Source organism: Lissotriton vulgaris, chromosome 5, assembly GCF_964263255.1.
Source record: "Lissotriton vulgaris chromosome 5, aLisVul1.2, whole genome shotgun sequence".
In the NCBI taxonomy this organism is placed as follows: Eukaryota; Metazoa; Chordata; class Amphibia; order Caudata; family Salamandridae; genus Lissotriton; species Lissotriton vulgaris.
In genome coordinates, this window is record NC_141693.1 from 1,858,975,667 (window position 1) to 1,858,991,994 (window position 16,328).

The following is a 16,328-nucleotide window of genomic DNA, read 5'->3' on the forward strand; positions in this document are numbered from 1 at the left end:
ATATCCACTATTGCCTCCCGTAACTCCACGCCTCCTTTTGCAATGTGTTCACTTGTCATTTTCTCCTCATGCCTCATTATTGTTCCCACTGCCAAGCACACTGATGCCTTCGGGTAAGGTCCTCGGTAGATAAACACCTAAATCACTAAATAAATAATTAGGATCGCCCGGCCACGATCCCACCCGTGCCTCCCCGAGGACCCTTGTCTGTGCCTCCACAGCACCCGACCCCCGCGATGTCCCCCCCCCAGCGCCCGGGGCAGTAACTCCCGTTCCATCGGCCCCAGAAGGATGAAAGGCACATGCATGACACCCCCCCCATCACGCCCCGTCCCTTCATTCAACCACTGCTCTTGTACACAGTAGCCTCCGAACCGCGTTGGCCGCTCCCCGCTTAAACACCCCTCCCCCCTCGCTCACTGCCCTTCGTTACGTTCTAAGTAGTACCCTGGCAGCCTTGACCCATCCCGCCCGACGTCCCATTTTGAGACCTGAATAGGCATCCTCTCCTAGCTCTGCCTGGCCCCCATCCCCCTTTGGACATCAGCCCCCCCCCCTCCCTTCCCACAGTCCCATCCTTCTCCCTGTATATATTGTTGACTCCGTAGATGCGTGGAGCTTTGGCCCTGCTGTGTTGACCCTTGCCTCCATATTTCACTTACAGGGCGGAGGGAGGGGGGAGGAGGCTTCCACAACTCCCTGGCATACCTGGTGAAGCAGCCCCCACCCACACCATACTGACCCAATTCGCCAGCCCGCCCCCTAGGCGGCCCTACCTGCCTCCTTATCTTACCCCCTTCCTTTACTAAGACGGCCCCCTTTTCCTTATCCTAGCACCCCTCCTCCCCCCGCTGTTATTTCCTTGCTGCTCGTGTTGGTGCCCCATCCCCCCCAGTACCTTCCCACTCCCCTTCTTCCTTGTCACTACCCCCTATGCCGTGTCTTACTTGACTGCCTGCGTTGGTGACCCAACTCCCCCTCCCTTTGGTGCCCTTTCTGTCTCCCACCCCTTTTCAGCTTTTGCACCCTGCCATCCCCCAGAGCCCAAACCCAAGTAGAATTTCTTCTAGACAGCGCCTGCTCACGTTCTTGCATCCAAGCTCATTATTGTCCTAGTCTCAGCAACGTGAACCTTATCTTATCTCTTGCACTCTGCTGGGCGCCCTTCATGGCCAACAAGTTCAGTAATCCACAATCCATGCTTAATTCCCGCATTATGCCTTTAGTCCTTATTCACCCTCTAGTGCCATCCACACGACATGCTGTGATCTGCCTGTAATATCTCTTCTTAATTCCGTCCATTTTGCATAGATGCATGTCCTGCACCCAATCACCCTTGTCCCCTCCCGAGCCCTCCCTCCCTCCAAACAGCGCCCCCAACACTCACACCCCGCAGACAAATGCGTAGCTCGCCACTCCTTTCCCGCAAACCCGCCCACTCCCCGTCCTGCGTGCCCACTTGAATACCAACTGAACCACCACACTCATACTCCTTGTCCACCTTTCTGCCCCGGCCTCATTGCCCCTGTCTGCGCAGTGCGCCCCTCGTTGACTTCTCGTTTTTTTTTTTCATCACACGTAGGTTAACCTGCTACATGCGGTGTTCTGCCCGCATCAGTCAGTACGCCCAATTGTTTCGTTCTTGAATTGTTAATGCTACAGACTGTCTTCTGAAAATGCGTTGATAATTTTACTGCTTGTGTTGTGTGTGGCGTGTAGGGCTGACCCATGTGCCCAGGTGATGGTGCGACCTTGTTTACTGGCAACAAGAGTGCTTTTGTATACAGTCTATGGAAACAGTCGTATTTTAGTTTGTTGTGGTGCTTAGGTACCTCCCTAGTGGCTGTCGGGGTACCCCTCCTCCCCCCGGATTGGATTGCATGCATGTTCTTGTGGATGGCCAGGACCTAGTGTTTTGAAAGCAAAGGCAAGCCTCTGGGTGCATATGATTCTTTCCCTGTATCACGATGACCTCCAACAAATCCAAGAAAATGCTGCTTAACATCTCCCATATCAGGTTTTGTCCAACTATGTTGGTGTGGGAAATGGAAAGTACACCAGCCCCTGCAGCTAAGGGCTCGATGTCTTCATTCCTGTGCATTAGGCAAACAGGGGATGTGTGCTGTTTCACTGTAGGCCTTGAGTACGAACTCCTTGCAGTCTGGAATACTGAAGAGTGCATGTGGAATACTGGACACCTTGTTGCGGTCAAACGACTCAATGCACTCCCTCTAGATGGGATGACAATAGTCAGCAAGTTTCTCCATCCAGCTTCTGCCATTGCATTTACTACCCAGGAAATCTTGGCTGCTTCAGCTGCTGTGCGTGGAAAGGTCATCCAGCCTCAAAGGGATTTGCAGACCGCAGAGACTCTCAAAAGTGTTGTATTTGTCCCAGGGCCTTGTACGGAGAGATGCCACTCTTTCTGAATGTTGTGCTGCCTTGTCTTTGCCATTAGCATTCTGCCAGAATCCTAACGCAGCCCTCTCTTTCTGACTTGTTGCATCCTCAATCCTGCTTTTCTCTACTACCACCACGGTATGCCATCTCTCACTGGGCTGTGTCAGAATCTCCAGCAACCCTCTGTGTAGGCTGTTCTATCTAGGTATTACCAGTATCTGGGTCTCTCCTTCCAAGACACCATCTCTTTCGAAGTGGTCCCACCAGTATACCACCAGGCCTGGGTACTCCAGCAGGAATACACTGTATGGTGAGCATGAGTACACTGGACCTGTTGTGACTGCTACAAGGTATTTCATCAGCATAGTAAAGAAAATGGTGTTTGTTTATAACTGGTAGTTAATAGTGCTTCTGTTGTTCTAAGCAGATAGTTTGGGATGTATTGTATATTGGGCTGTTAGTATTGCTCCCAGCTCTCACATGCAAGTGCCCACCTCAGTCCATGTTCTTTCCTATTAATCAACCCAAGTTCTGAGCCTGAAGTTGAGGAACACTCCCTACACTCATCCAGCACCTGGGTGGGGAAACCCTGTACCAACTTCTTTAGAGGTACTTGTGTATTTTCAGTTTATACCTACCTGCTGACTCTGGTCATTATCTACCTTCCTTGGTTAGTCACTGCCCTGAGGTCTGTGGGCAGGACGGACAGTCGATGCATCTTCTTTCCCACCGGTATTCAAAGCCTTGCTACATAGCTACATAGCTAGGCGACCAGTGCTTAATTTGTAAAATAAGTGCCAGGGCCCTCGTCAGTATAAGTTCTATTGGTGCAGAACGCAGGGACAGTTCCTCTGTTGTAGCAGAGGAGTGTTGCCACACTTAAATTATCCCCAAACCCCCAGAGATGAAAAATAACATGGTAATTCATTATCATTTTATTGATCATCCCCGTCCTGAACAGAGCATCAGGACGGGACAGGGCCTGTTCACATCATTTGCTCAAACAAAAGTAAGGCCCACCTGCACCCTAAGCCAATGAAGACTTTTACACTGAAGGGCATCATGAGGTTCTTTACTCCTCCCTTCGGTACATAGGTGATGATGATGTTTTTACAGTCATTAACCAGTGACTGGCTGATGGTAACTTTAATTGCGACATGGAATATTTTATTTTTAGTATTTTACTTTTAGTTCCCTGCCCCCTCGCTGTGCTTGCTTCCCTGCCCCCTCGCTGTACTTGCTCTCCTGAGTGTGTGTGTGGCTCTGGGTGGGTGTGTGTGGCTCTGGGTGGGTGTTTGTGGCTCTGGGTGTGTGTGTGTGGCGCTCTGGGTGTGTGTGTGTGTGTGGCTCTGGGTGTGTGTGTGTGTGGCTCTGGGTGTGTGTGTGTGTGGCTCTGGGTGTGTGTGTGTGTGGCTCTGGGTGTGTGTGTGGCTCTGGGTATGTGTGGCTCTGGGTGTGTGTGTGGCTCTGTGTGTGTGTGTGTGTGGCTCTGTGTGTGTGTGTGGCTCTGGGTCTGTGTGTGTGTGTGTGTGTGTCTGGCTCTGGGTGTGTGTGGCTGGCTCTGGGTGTGTGTGGCTGGCTCTGTGTGTGTGTGTGTGTGGCTCTGGGTGTGTGTGTGTGGTAGTAATTGCTGTCTGCTGTCGTCCGTAGGGTACAATAGGTTTCGGATTTGCAAGAGATTAAGCTAATGGCAATGTAAATGACAATGCCATTTATTTATCTGTTTTCAAAACCAACACATAAATACAAATTTTGTCATTTACAATGCCAATAGCTCTAACTTTTCCAAAGGCGAAACCATTGCATTGTAAATGCTTGTTCCTTCTTTTCTTTCCTGTGGTCCTTGTCCTATGTCTCTCACCTGCTTTCATTCCAAAAGAAAATATTTGTCTTTATCCTTCCACTTCTTTACCTGGGGAGATTCCTCTGCACTCTCTAGATGTTGACAGCTGTATGCATTTACCTTCAGAGAACTTCTGAACTTCGTTCATTGGATCATTTATTATGACTTTTGGTTCAGTAAGAAAATAATATAAACCTTCAGTGGCTACCTTTAGTCATTGAGCATGAAATGCAACTTTAACCTCAAATGAGTTGTCACGTATTCCGATCTCTTCTATTTTGGGCTGCTCCATAATGTGTATGGCTACTTGTTGGGTAGTGGCCCTAAGAATTTCAGTGTCTAGCGTGCACTGAGCAGCCACTTTACTTTACACTTTGCATGTGTTAAATATTGAGGCTATGGTGGTTCCTTTAGTCTTTGAAGCAGTGAATACATTAATACATTTTATTTATTTTCCAGGGTAAATGCATGGGTGCAGCATCAATTAATTGTTTTGTTTGATCAACCATGTCTCTTTTGTTTGTTGTATCCTCAAATCCTATAACTGAGAGGAAGAAGTGTAATCAATCAATCAATCAATCAATCACGGCAATTATAGAGCGCGCTACTCACCCGGGAGGGTCTCAAGGCGCTGGGGGAAAGGGGGGGGGGTAACAAAGCAGTAATGCCCTAATTACGTACTGGCACTTTTCATTATCCTGAGTATACGTTTCCTTGCCCCATTCCTACTCCCTCTCTTGAAGTTGTGAGAGGCATAGATGTATTTTGTTATGCTTACAATTTCAGGAAGTGTTTAGGGTAGAGCTCTGTCTAGTGGCTGCCTTGGAGGAGGGTCGGAAGCCAATCCTTCCTCAACTCTTAGGACTGGGAGAAAGAAGAGTATATAATGAAAGTAACTGTTAATAATAAAGGAGTGCAGTTAAACTCAGCACTGGAAGCTTCTAAGCTTTCCTCTCACCACTGCCCAGCAACAGGATACAAGGCAATATACATGAAATCGCCCAAAGCCTTCCCTCCTCTCTGCAGAGGCCTAATCAATGCCTTATTAATGAGCAAAATAGACAACTGTAAAAGCTCCTTTCCTACCTTCCATGATATGCTCTTGCCTTACTGGACAAGGACCTCAGCTTTGCCAATCAAACCCTCTTTGACCAACCCAAACAATGTTTCGCCTCCTCTTTCATACACAATGCCTGGTGTTTGTCTGCAAACAACTACTGATACAAGTGTGGCCTATTTACCTGATCACACGCTCTCGCTGTACGCCCACATGCTAGATACACTTTGCTGCCCACCACATACTATCCACTCCCAAGCTGTGTGGCACCACATCCAGGTTTGAATCTTTCAGCCTCTTTGCTCTGCTGCGTTTGTACACACTCTAGCCTGTTCTAAGTAGCCACCTCCAGCTCAAATCTGAACTCCTAGTGCACCTCACTTTAATCAAATGAGTGGTATGCTGCTTATATAGTGTGGCCGCTACACAAAGGGAGCCCCGGCACAGAACATGAAAAAAAGAAAGAAGTTGTAAAAGTGTGCTACACAAAAGAAGAGAAGGAAAGGAGGAAGGAAGATATATGTGATAGGAAGAAATAGAGACGAAGGAAGAATGAAAAAGGGGAATGAAGAGAAAGAAACACACACAAAAGAAATAGAAGTAGGAAACAACCAAAAAGAATGAAATAAACAGAAAAAAAAGAAACAGAAGGAGGGGGAAAAGGAAGAAATGAGATGTGAAAAGGGAGGGAAAGGCGGAAAGGCAGGAAGATGGAAGTGTGAGAAATAGAGAGAACGCTGATGTCATACAAGTTCTTGAGACACCCTCTCCTGTGCACCTTTCTGCTAAGTTCTGGCAGTGGCAGAGGAACGAGGAAGCGAGCGGCGTGCTGAGTGCTGCACTTGAAACATGAAGGGTAAGAGGAGGTAACAGTGTGAGGAGCAGAAGAACTGAGGAGAGACAGGCACAGAAGAGAGACAGGCACAGAGAAGTGGCTGAACGGAGAGAGGAGAAACAAAGGGATAGGAGAGACAGCAGGGGGGGGGGGGTAAACACAGGGACCAAGGATAGACAGACATCAGTGACCGATACAGTGGGGGAGAAGTGGGGCAGAGGGAGAAGCACACACGAGAGCAAGGCACACAGAAGAGAGCAGCAGAGAGGCAGGAGGAACCAAGAGTAACATGGAGAAGAGACGGACACAGAAAAGGAATAGATAAAAAGACAGTCCTAGAGTAGAGACAAATAAAAGAAAAGACGGAGGGCGAGATGGCACGCAGTCACACCGGGGAGGAGAGAGACAGACAACCAGAGAGGCATAGAGGCACCAGAGTCAATCTTCCCCCTGCGACAGGCATCCAATAGGCAGTTCAGACTCCTTCGGCCAGCTTGCCACAGCTGAATAATATAAAAGAAGACGGTAAACGGCCAACATGCTGCCAAAAAAAGGGCACGCACCAGTCTAGTGCCCAACTCCTCAATAGAACCCTGAGTACCGGTACTCTGATAGAGAAGGAGAAGTGCCGGTACTCAGCTTGGAAGCACTGGTGCTAATGGATATTATTTCCTTAACGGTTCCCGCCTCTCCTATACCACCAATGCCGCCCCGCCCTGAGAATGCATTGCCAGCAGGCTTCAATCATTACATCCTCCGAAAATCCGAGCTAAGCAGCAGGACACACATACTCATCGCTCCTCACCTCCTTAGGCCTGGGCTGGCCTGCAGCTCTGAAGGAGAGCGGGGCGGGCTACGGGCAGCAGAAGACAGGGCGACACTGGGGCCTGGGCGAGGCTGGCCACCAGGGCAGGGCCAGCAGGCAGGGGCAACAACGGGACAACGGCAGTCGCACCCTTCTTCGAAGTCTATTACTAAAGTCACGCGCACTTTACAATGAGCACGCATTTGTCATCAGCCCCACCCCCACTCTGAAGACCGCGGCGCGCAGACTCATAGACAAGAAACAACTGTGCGCCGCCACGCCCACGGACCAAAGACAACAAGAGAGCTGTACTGTGCAGTGCGCACTAAATATTTAAGTAATGAAAAAGGCTCGGGCAGGCCGTCCGGGCGTGTGCACAGCGCATGCACCATAATTACTTTTAAAAATAGAGGCCGAGCCAAGCCCGAGGCACGTCACACCACCCGTGATGTGTTCTCACTGTTCATAGGCTTGCTTGCTTCTGCTGAGACTAGTGAGGGGGCCCCTGGAGTGGGGGGCCCCCTGCAGGGGGACCTGTGTTAATACCCCCTATAATTAATGGTGAAATAGAGAAGCCGGCACGTCACCATCCGTGGTGTGCGCCGGCACAGTTTATACGCCTGGCTGGCTTGCTTGCAGTGATGCAGTCGTCTTCCTCTGCCAAGGGGAGGGGGTGGGGGGCTGGAGCGTGGGGGCCCCGTGAGGGGGCCCCTGGAGCGTGGGGCCCCCTGCAGGGGCCTGTGTTATTACTCCCCTGTTATTTAACTTTTAAATAGAGGCTGTAACCGTTCCATGGCGTGTGCACACTGTTGCTGCCTTGCTTGGAGCAGTCGTCCTCTGCCGGGAGAGAGGGGGGCTCGGGCCCCCCTGGAGCGTGAGGCCCCCCCGCACTGCGGGGGCTGCGTGGGCCTGTGTTACGCCCCTGCTCGGCACGGAAGGCCCAGTCGACGCTCCAGACCTATCGACCTTCCATCATGGACCGTAGTCCATTCAAGAGATGTCCCGTCTGCAACTCGAAGTATCCCCACATCAACGTCCACCCGGTGTGCAACAAGTGTCTGTCGCCGGACCACGATAAAGCCAAGTGTATGGCTTGTTCACGCTTCAGGTCCAAGAAGACGCTTAAGCTTCGACGAGCTGCGCGCCAGGAGGCCCAGCATGCTGCACCGGCGCCTGTGGACATCTTCGATGCAGGGGATGTCGAGGATGAATCTATCCAGGACGTTACTGAGTCGAACCCCGCGTCTCTCTCGCTCTCTCTCGCTCTCTCTCGCTCTCTCTCTCTCTCCTCTCTCGCTCTCTCCCTCCCTCCCCCTCTCTCTCGCTCTCTTCCTCCCTCCCCCTCTCTCTCTCTCTCGCTCTCTCCCTCCCTCCCCCCTCTCTCTCTCTCTCGCTCTCTCCCTCTCTCCCTCTCCCTCCCTCCCTCCCTCCCCCCTCTCTCTCTCCCTACCTCCCTCCCTCCCTCCCCCTCTCTCGCTCTCTCCCTCCCTCCCTCCCCCCTCTCTCGCTCTCTCGCTCGCTCTCCCTCCCCCTCGCTCTCCCTCCCCCTCGCTCTCCCTCCCCCTCTCTCTCCCTCCCCCTCTCTCTCCCTCCCCCTCGCTCTACCTCCCCCTCGCTCTACCTCCCCCTCGCTCTACCTCCCCCTCGCTCTACCTCCCCCTCGCTCTACCTCCCCCTCGCTCTACCTCCCCCTCGCTCTACCTCCCCCTCGCTCTACCTCCCCCTCGCTCTACCTCCCCCTCGCTCTACCTCCCCCTCGCTCTACCTCCCCCTCGCTCTACCTCCCCCTCGCTCTACCTCCCCCTCGCTCTACCTCCCCCTCGCTCTACCTCCCCCTCGCTCTACCTCCCCCTCGCTCTACCTCCCCCTCGCTCTACCTCCCCCTCGCTCTACCTCCCCCTCGCTCTACCTCCCCCCTCGCTCTACCTCCCCCTCGCTCTACCTCCCCCTCGCTCTACCTCCCCCCTCGCTCTACCTCCCCCTCGCTCTCCCTCCCCCTCGCTCTCCCTCCCCCTCGCTCTCCCTCCCCCTCCCCCTCGCGCTCGCTCGCTCTCCCTCCCCCTCGCGCGCGCTCGCTCTCCCTCCCCCTCGCGCTCGCTCTCCCTCCCCCTCGCGCGCGCTCGCTCTCCCTCCCCCTCGCGCTCGCTCTCCCTCCCCCTCGCGCTCGCTCGCTCGCTCTCCCTCCCCCTCGCTCTCGCTCGCTCGCTCTCCCTCCCCCTCGCTCTCGCTCGCTCGCTTTCCCTCCCTCTCGCTCGCGCGCTCTCCCTCCCCCTCGCTCGCTCTCCCTCCCCCTCGCTCTCGCTCGCTCGCTCTCCCTCCCCCTCGCTCTCGCTCGCTCGCTCTCCCTCCCCCTCGCTCTCGCTCGCTCGCTCTCCCTCCCCCTCGCTCTCGCTCGCTCGCTCTCCCTCCCCCTCGCTCTCGCTCGCTCGCTCTCCCTCCCTCTCGCTCGCTCGCTCTCCCTCCCCCTCGCTCTCGCTTGCTCGCTCTCCCTCCCCCTCTCGCTCTCCCTCCCCCTCGCTTGCTCTCCCTCCCGCTCGCTCGCTCTCCCCCTCGCTCGCTCTCCCTCCCCCTCGCTCGCTCTCCCTCCCGCTCGCTCTCCCTCCCCCTCGCTCGCTCTCCCTCCCCCTCGCTCGCTCACATATATCTCACTGTCAGTGTCAGCCTTCAGCCTGAGCTGAGACCGCTTTCTCAGTGCGCACATGCAGCCACACCAGAGTACTTCACAGGTCTTTAAAAGACAGTTTACATGTTATTGAGGCTTTGTTGTATTCACCTCTTAGCGCCCCGCATCTCCACTCTGACAATCACTGCTCCCCCGGCACCCACAGAGCAGAGTCTCTGAGTCCAGCGCTTCTGCGGCGGTGTTTGCTAACACTATTTAATTTTTATTTTTAAACATGGGTACGATGTCTGCAAGGTCCGCCGGCCGCCAAGGAAGGCTTGCCGGGCCGCTGACGGCCCGTGGGCTGTACTATGAGTACCCGTGGTCTAAGCCACTTCTTAGACATTGTAAGTTCAGTAATGCAATGTCATGACAAACTCCACAGTACCATAAGGGCTTTACTGAAAACTGAGCAGTTTGGTATCAAACTTATCAGCACTGATGCCAGTGTAGGATTTAATGAACAATGCACACAGAGGGCATCGTAGAGCTCCACCCTGATAAATGACCTAACACTAGTGTCAAGGCTGAGTGGCTGCTCCCCAGATGTGGGAAAAACAAGTGAGGAAGGGAGGTATGGCCAACTTTGCCAGCCCCACACCTCAGGTGGGGGAGGCGAGGAAAAGCACAACTCAGTCCCCGCCCTCTTGCAGAAGGGGGGAACCCAGCCAACCAGTGAGGCATAGCCCCCCCGCCCCCTCCCACTGGAGGGTGGCATATAGGGGGTATACCCACCCCAAGGAAGGGACCCATTGGTCCCAACCTTTTACTTACCTGTAACACCCTAAATCTAGTATTTAGGGGCCCCCCCAAACCTTGCATCTTCAGACAAGCAACAACAAGAAACAAGCATTGGAAATGCAATAGGTCTCGCTTTAGGAAAGTTTGAGCTATTGTTATTGTAAATGACACTTTTTTAATGTATGTGTTGGTTTTGAAAGTAGCAAAATTAATAGCTTTGTCAGTTACAATGTCAATAGTTTTAACTTTTGCAAATGTGACACCTATAGCATTTGTAATGCAATGTGTGTTGTATTTACGTGACTTAGATGTATTGATATTACAAATAACAATGGCTTTTAATTTTGTAAATAATTAATACTTAAATAAAAGTTATTATAATTTATAATGGCAATAGCTTAAACGTTTGTAAATAACTTTTGTGAAGATTATGTTCAGTGTATGTTATTGTGACGAAAATCCAAGAACATTGCATTTGCACCTACAAACACACAGAGCCACACACATAGATGTGGTGGTGGTGGTGGATCTGGGGGATATGGTGGTAGTGGAGATGGTGTATGTGGTGGTGATGGTGGTGGATGTGGTGGTGGATGTGGGGGTGGATGTGGTGGTGGATGTGTTGGTGGTGGTGGAGGTGGTGGATGTGGTGGTGGTGGATGTGGCGGTTGTGGATGTGGTGGTGGATGTGGTGTTGGTGGATGCGGTGGTGGTGGTGGATGTGGTGGTGGTGGATGTGGTGGTGGTGGATGTGGTGGTGGTGGATGTGGTGGTGGTGGATGTGGTGGTGGTGGATGTGGTGGTGGATGCGGTGGTGGTGGATGCGGTGGTGGTGGATGCGGTGGTGGTGGATGCGGTGGTGGTGGAAGTGGTGGTGGATGTGGTGGTGGGTGTGGATGTGGTGGTGGGTGTGGATGTGGTGGTGGTGGATGCGGTGGTGGTGGATGCGGTGGTGGTGGTGGTGGTGGATGTGGTGGATGCGGTGGATGTGGTGGATGTGGATGTGGATGTCATGGTGCATGCGGTGTATGTGGATGTGGAGGTGGATGTGGAGGTGGTGGTGATGGTGGATGTGGTGGTGGATGCGGTGGATGTGGTGGTGGAGGATGTGGTGGTGGTGGATGCGGTGGATTTGGTGGTGGATGTCATGGTGGATGTGGTGGTGGTGGATGCGGTGGTGATGGTGGATGCAGTGGTGGTGGATGTAGGACAGTGGAAATACACACTTAAAGCCCACTAAGATCAGAAACTGCTAGGAAATATGCTAAAATTAACAGCGCGTGTTGAAATAATAGGAACATTGAAATATTTATCTTCACGAGTATCACTACAACTGATGGTATAACTTGGGTGACAAAGATGATCAACAAATAAACACACTCCACAGAAGAGTTGGATTATGCCTTGGATTCATGGGAAAGCGGAGCTCTCACTAGATTTTTCACGGTCACATTAGAGACAGCAAAATTCAGGATATGCTTGGAAACTGCAGACAACAGATTATTGACCAGCTGGTGACACGGCTGAACACAGGCCCGGCTCCGTACAGAGGGCAGCTGCCAAGAAGCTGTGGATACACTCTATGGCTATGCGTACCATGTTGTAAACATCAGAGCTATCCCTCAAGCTAGCACATATGCCGCAAGCCTATGCCCCCGAGACCAGCGATATAGTAGGATAATCACCCGGCATGGCCTAGGTTGTAACTAAATACACAGTACAGTGAAAGGTTTATTATTAAATATTTTTTTTTTCATATTGTACATACTGAGAATTGATGCCCTGTGGCAGAACAGTTATACTGTACTGTAGCATTTATATATTTGTAAAGTCTTGCGGCGCTCATGTAGCAAAAGTGAGTAAGTATCCTGTAAAATGTTATAATACTTTTGCCAACAAAAACTCCCCTTATAAACGTACCCCAATAATAAATAAAACAGCCGTCAGATTGACACCATGCAAATTTAGAATTATATACACAATCACTAAATGGTCGATCATTTATGTATTAAGCTATGTTTCCATTCTGGAGTCCTTCTTCTACAAACCAACAAAGCAACCAATAGCACCAAGTCGATTTTGAACCCAACAGAATACAAAATATATATAGGATTATTGAAAAATATAGGCGTAGAGTTTTTTTAAATTCACTTGTAGTGCTCAGTACACCAAGTCTTTCAAGGCGCTAGTCCGGGCTATGCCTTCTTTTGCTCTGATGTTCTGTGAAACCTGCTGCAATAATACATAACATACAGCGGCTGTAAGATGGACACAACTGCTCACGTCCTGGTTTAAAAAAAATACAATAATGGAAAAACAGACAAAAATCTTCTTTGCATCCTCATCACAAAATGAGGAACTACATTTTTTTGGGAGGGGGGCGGGTAGAGGGACTATTTCTAGATGGCCAACATTTTTGGCTGCCAAACTTGCGATTAACATTTACTTCCTCGCTATCTAGCAACCAAAATACTAACTCTAGCTAACGCAGCAGCTCCTCGACTAGCGAAAGACGAAAAAAGCTACGCGAGCAGAAGGGCTCCTAAAAGCAGCCGGCCCCACCTTTTTTTATTTCAGAGCTCCACCGAGAGAGGAATGTATTGTTCCAGCCTGCCGATATTTAAATCTCATGAATATGCTCATTTATTTATGTTTATGATATTGCGCCGCCATTATATTCACAGTCGCCCTTTACAGATTGTGTGGGGCTGTTGAAAGGGCAGCAGGAAACCGGGTCTGTGACGTTTGTTAATTTGTCGGGACAATGTCGATTTAGACTTGATATGCAGTGGATGGACGCTTTCTTTCTGTGCTGGTTATCAATACAGCTGTATTGTTAAACAGTACGTCAGGAAGAAATGGCGAGTAAAAACAAGGTGGGAGGGTTACACTAAACAAGACGGAGGGGGAAGGCAGAGAAGGGGAAGGGGAAGGGGGAGGAGAAATGCGACACGGCGGGCAGGGGAGGGGGCGAGCCCGAGTGTCGCTTTACAAAACAGCAAGACCGGCTGCACACATGCCGGGAAACAAAACAAAACCGATCCGGGGAGAGAGGGGCACTGCGTGACAGCAACCGGCAATAAAATGAATTTCAAAAGGAACAGAAGAAACCAAAACTCCAGCGGCATACCGTCATCTGTTTTGGTCTGGGGATACATTTGCCAATCTCTGCCGATGTAACTGCATCGGCTTGGACGGCTCTGATAAATAAAAAATGCATTGCAGGGCGCTGGAGGGAAGAGAGAGAAGGGGAGGGGGGAGGAGAAATGCGACACGGCGGGCAGGGGAGGGGGCGGAGCGGGGAGAGGGAACAGACGGAGAGAAGGCTGATAAGGGGAGGGGGGAGGAGAAATGCGACACGGCGGGCAGGGGAGGGGGCAGAGCGGGGGCCTGGAGTGCGGCTGAGGGAACTGATGTGCACGCGCTTTTAAGCTCAATGCGCATGCGCATTGAGCTTAAAAGTCACGGGCACTGCAAGGAATCGCCACGATTCCTTGCAAGTTGGTTCAAGAGTGGATAAGCCCCCATAGTCTCGCAAGCTCGATGCGCATGCGCATCGACAGGCGAGACCTAAAAAGGACCAAATGGGTGTGCCGAAGCAAAGAGGAGGGCGCCCACAGCCCGAATTAGAGGGGCCCAGCACCCCGAGTAGGTCTCACCTGCGATCCTGACTGAAGAGCCAGTGATCCCTGACCTGCCTCAAACCTCCAGCCAACGCCTTCAGCCTCAATCCGGAGGGTTCTTCTCTCCCCCCCCCCCCCCCCCCCTCCCCACCAACCGCGAACAGGAGCAGGTAAGAAAATCCGAACTCTAAAAGATGTCCCGTGGCCTTGGGTGGCCCAACCACTGGTTTCTAGCCAACCCCCTGCACTACAACTTACCTCTCCAAGTGATGGTCGCTCCCAGAAGACATTCATCCTCGAGCCTACATTGTGGTTGCGAACCGGAGAATCACCAGTGAAACTAACCGGGCACCCCTCGCCAAAACAGCACCCTGCACCCGGCCGTCCTAGTGCTGCTGAGGGTGTACCTTTGGTGCTCACTTGAACCCCCATTTGCCCTGAGGTAAAGTCCAGGAGCTTTGCTCCCACAACCTCTTGGCCTGCTTTTGTGCAGCCACCAACCCTAGACCCCCTATCCCAAATTGGATAACATTGGGCCTCCGCACTCTGCACCCTGCTGCCCTAGTGCGGCTGAGGGTGCTTTGAGAGTGCATGCTGCTAAGGGTGCTTTGAGAGTGCATCCTCGATCCTGGGGGACCCCTGAGTCTAACCCCAGAAACCAAACTCTCACAACAAAGTACTTATCTGTTAACCGATAACTCTATTTCCTCCCATAGGATAACATTGACTGTTTTCTGTGAAAAGGTTTCCAAGTGTGGAGTTGGAAAATAAAGTCTGTAACTGTGTACAAATAACAAAAAAGCATTTACTTAGCTTTATACAGGAAATGTCTCAGTGCAGTAATCAGGTGCACTACACTGTGTAAGAAAAGTAATCTGCAAAGTAATAAACATGACATACTATTGAAAAGTCGTTATAAAGAATATGTACAATATTTAAAGGTATTGCATTTCCAGTAATTTTACTGTAACCAAACAAAAGTATATATACAACTGCAATTCAAACTGTATTGTTACTGCAAAGTATAAATCACGTACCTATGCCAGGCTTACTTGGTTCTAAGAAATGAATGTAACTAAATATTTTCATAAAAAGCAAATTGGTCTGAGTTCAGCCTTCGAGTGTGTGAAATCATTTGCTGGTTGAGTGTGTACAACAAATGCTTAACACTACCCTCTGATAAAGCCTTACTGCTCGCCCACACTACCACAAATAGAGAGTAAGGTGCTAGCTACTTTTACCTCTGCCTACCTTTGGGGTTCCACTGGACTCTGTGCACACTATACCTAATTTTGGTATAGCATATACAATGCCAGCTTCCTACACACACTTTCTTGATCACTGCTATTATATTATAGTGTCATTTGTAAGCGCGCAGCTACCCCAACGGGGTGTCCCGGCGCTGAAAGGGAATGGGTACATTCCCATCTCTAGTGACTCTATAAAGCAGAAGGTACAAAACAGTTTAAGATTGTAAACAGGCATACATTTAGAGATGGATCTTTCTCAGATATCTGCAGATATACAACGGATTCGGCGGGAGAAGCCGATACAAGGTAGACCGTACTAATTTGGACAGGTAACACGACAATGTAGTGTCTGAACCAATGGAGGTCCATCAAATCACTTGTCCTGGTCAGAGTTAATGTATATCTAGTATTGGGCTATCAAGAGATTCGCATAACAGCATAGTATGTGCCAAGAGAGGACAACAACAGAGACCCTGTATCAGCAAGACTTTTTTGTAACCTGTATGAAACGTTAATATCCCCCCTTTTCACTTTTGGAGAATAATATTCATTGTTTTGTGTTTCAGCAAACCTGGGTGAAATAACACAGCAGTTGAATCAAAGTGAACTAGCGGTCCTGCTTAACCTGCTGCAAACTCATACTGACCTGAGCATGGCCCAAATCTCTCAGCTTCTCAATGTACAAGCCAATCCAGAAATGCAGAATCAGCTCGAAGCCCTCAACCAGTCTATCAATTCGCTGAAAGATATCGACAGTCAACCGCAAGAGGGGGAAGAGCTCTCTGTGGACCATCTTTCCAAAGAGCCTCTTGTGCTGGTTCCAAGACTGGACCAGGCAGCCCAGGACATGGCCAGCGCTCAGGGAGATATGCAAAGTATGCTAGCGGTTATCTTGAGCCAAGTTCTTAAGCCTCAAGAGGTGCAACTGCACTTGGAGGAGAGCAATGGAGAGCGTAGCTGTGAGCAGCCGGGTACGCAGCAGACCCCTACAGTGCTCCAGCATGAGGAGGAGCAGGAGGAAGAAGATGCGACCTCAGGTAAACTATTTCCACACTGCTCAGACTGCACTACTCCAACTGTCATGTAAGGACCAGCTTACATTATTGATCATG

At 50.8% G+C, this 16,328-nt stretch overlaps 1 protein-coding gene across 1 annotated transcript in view; it reads left to right on the top strand.

The window, feature by feature from the left end:
* CDK12 (cyclin dependent kinase 12) overlaps positions 1–16,328 on the top strand; it is a 378,297-nt gene that overhangs the window by 349,806 nt on the left and 12,163 nt on the right. Inside the window, exon 13 of the mRNA XM_086924346.1 lies at positions 15,783–16,253. Within this exon, the coding sequence (XP_086780472.1) occupies positions 15,783–16,253 (471 nt within the window). The remainder of the gene's footprint in view (positions 1–15,782; positions 16,254–16,328) is intronic.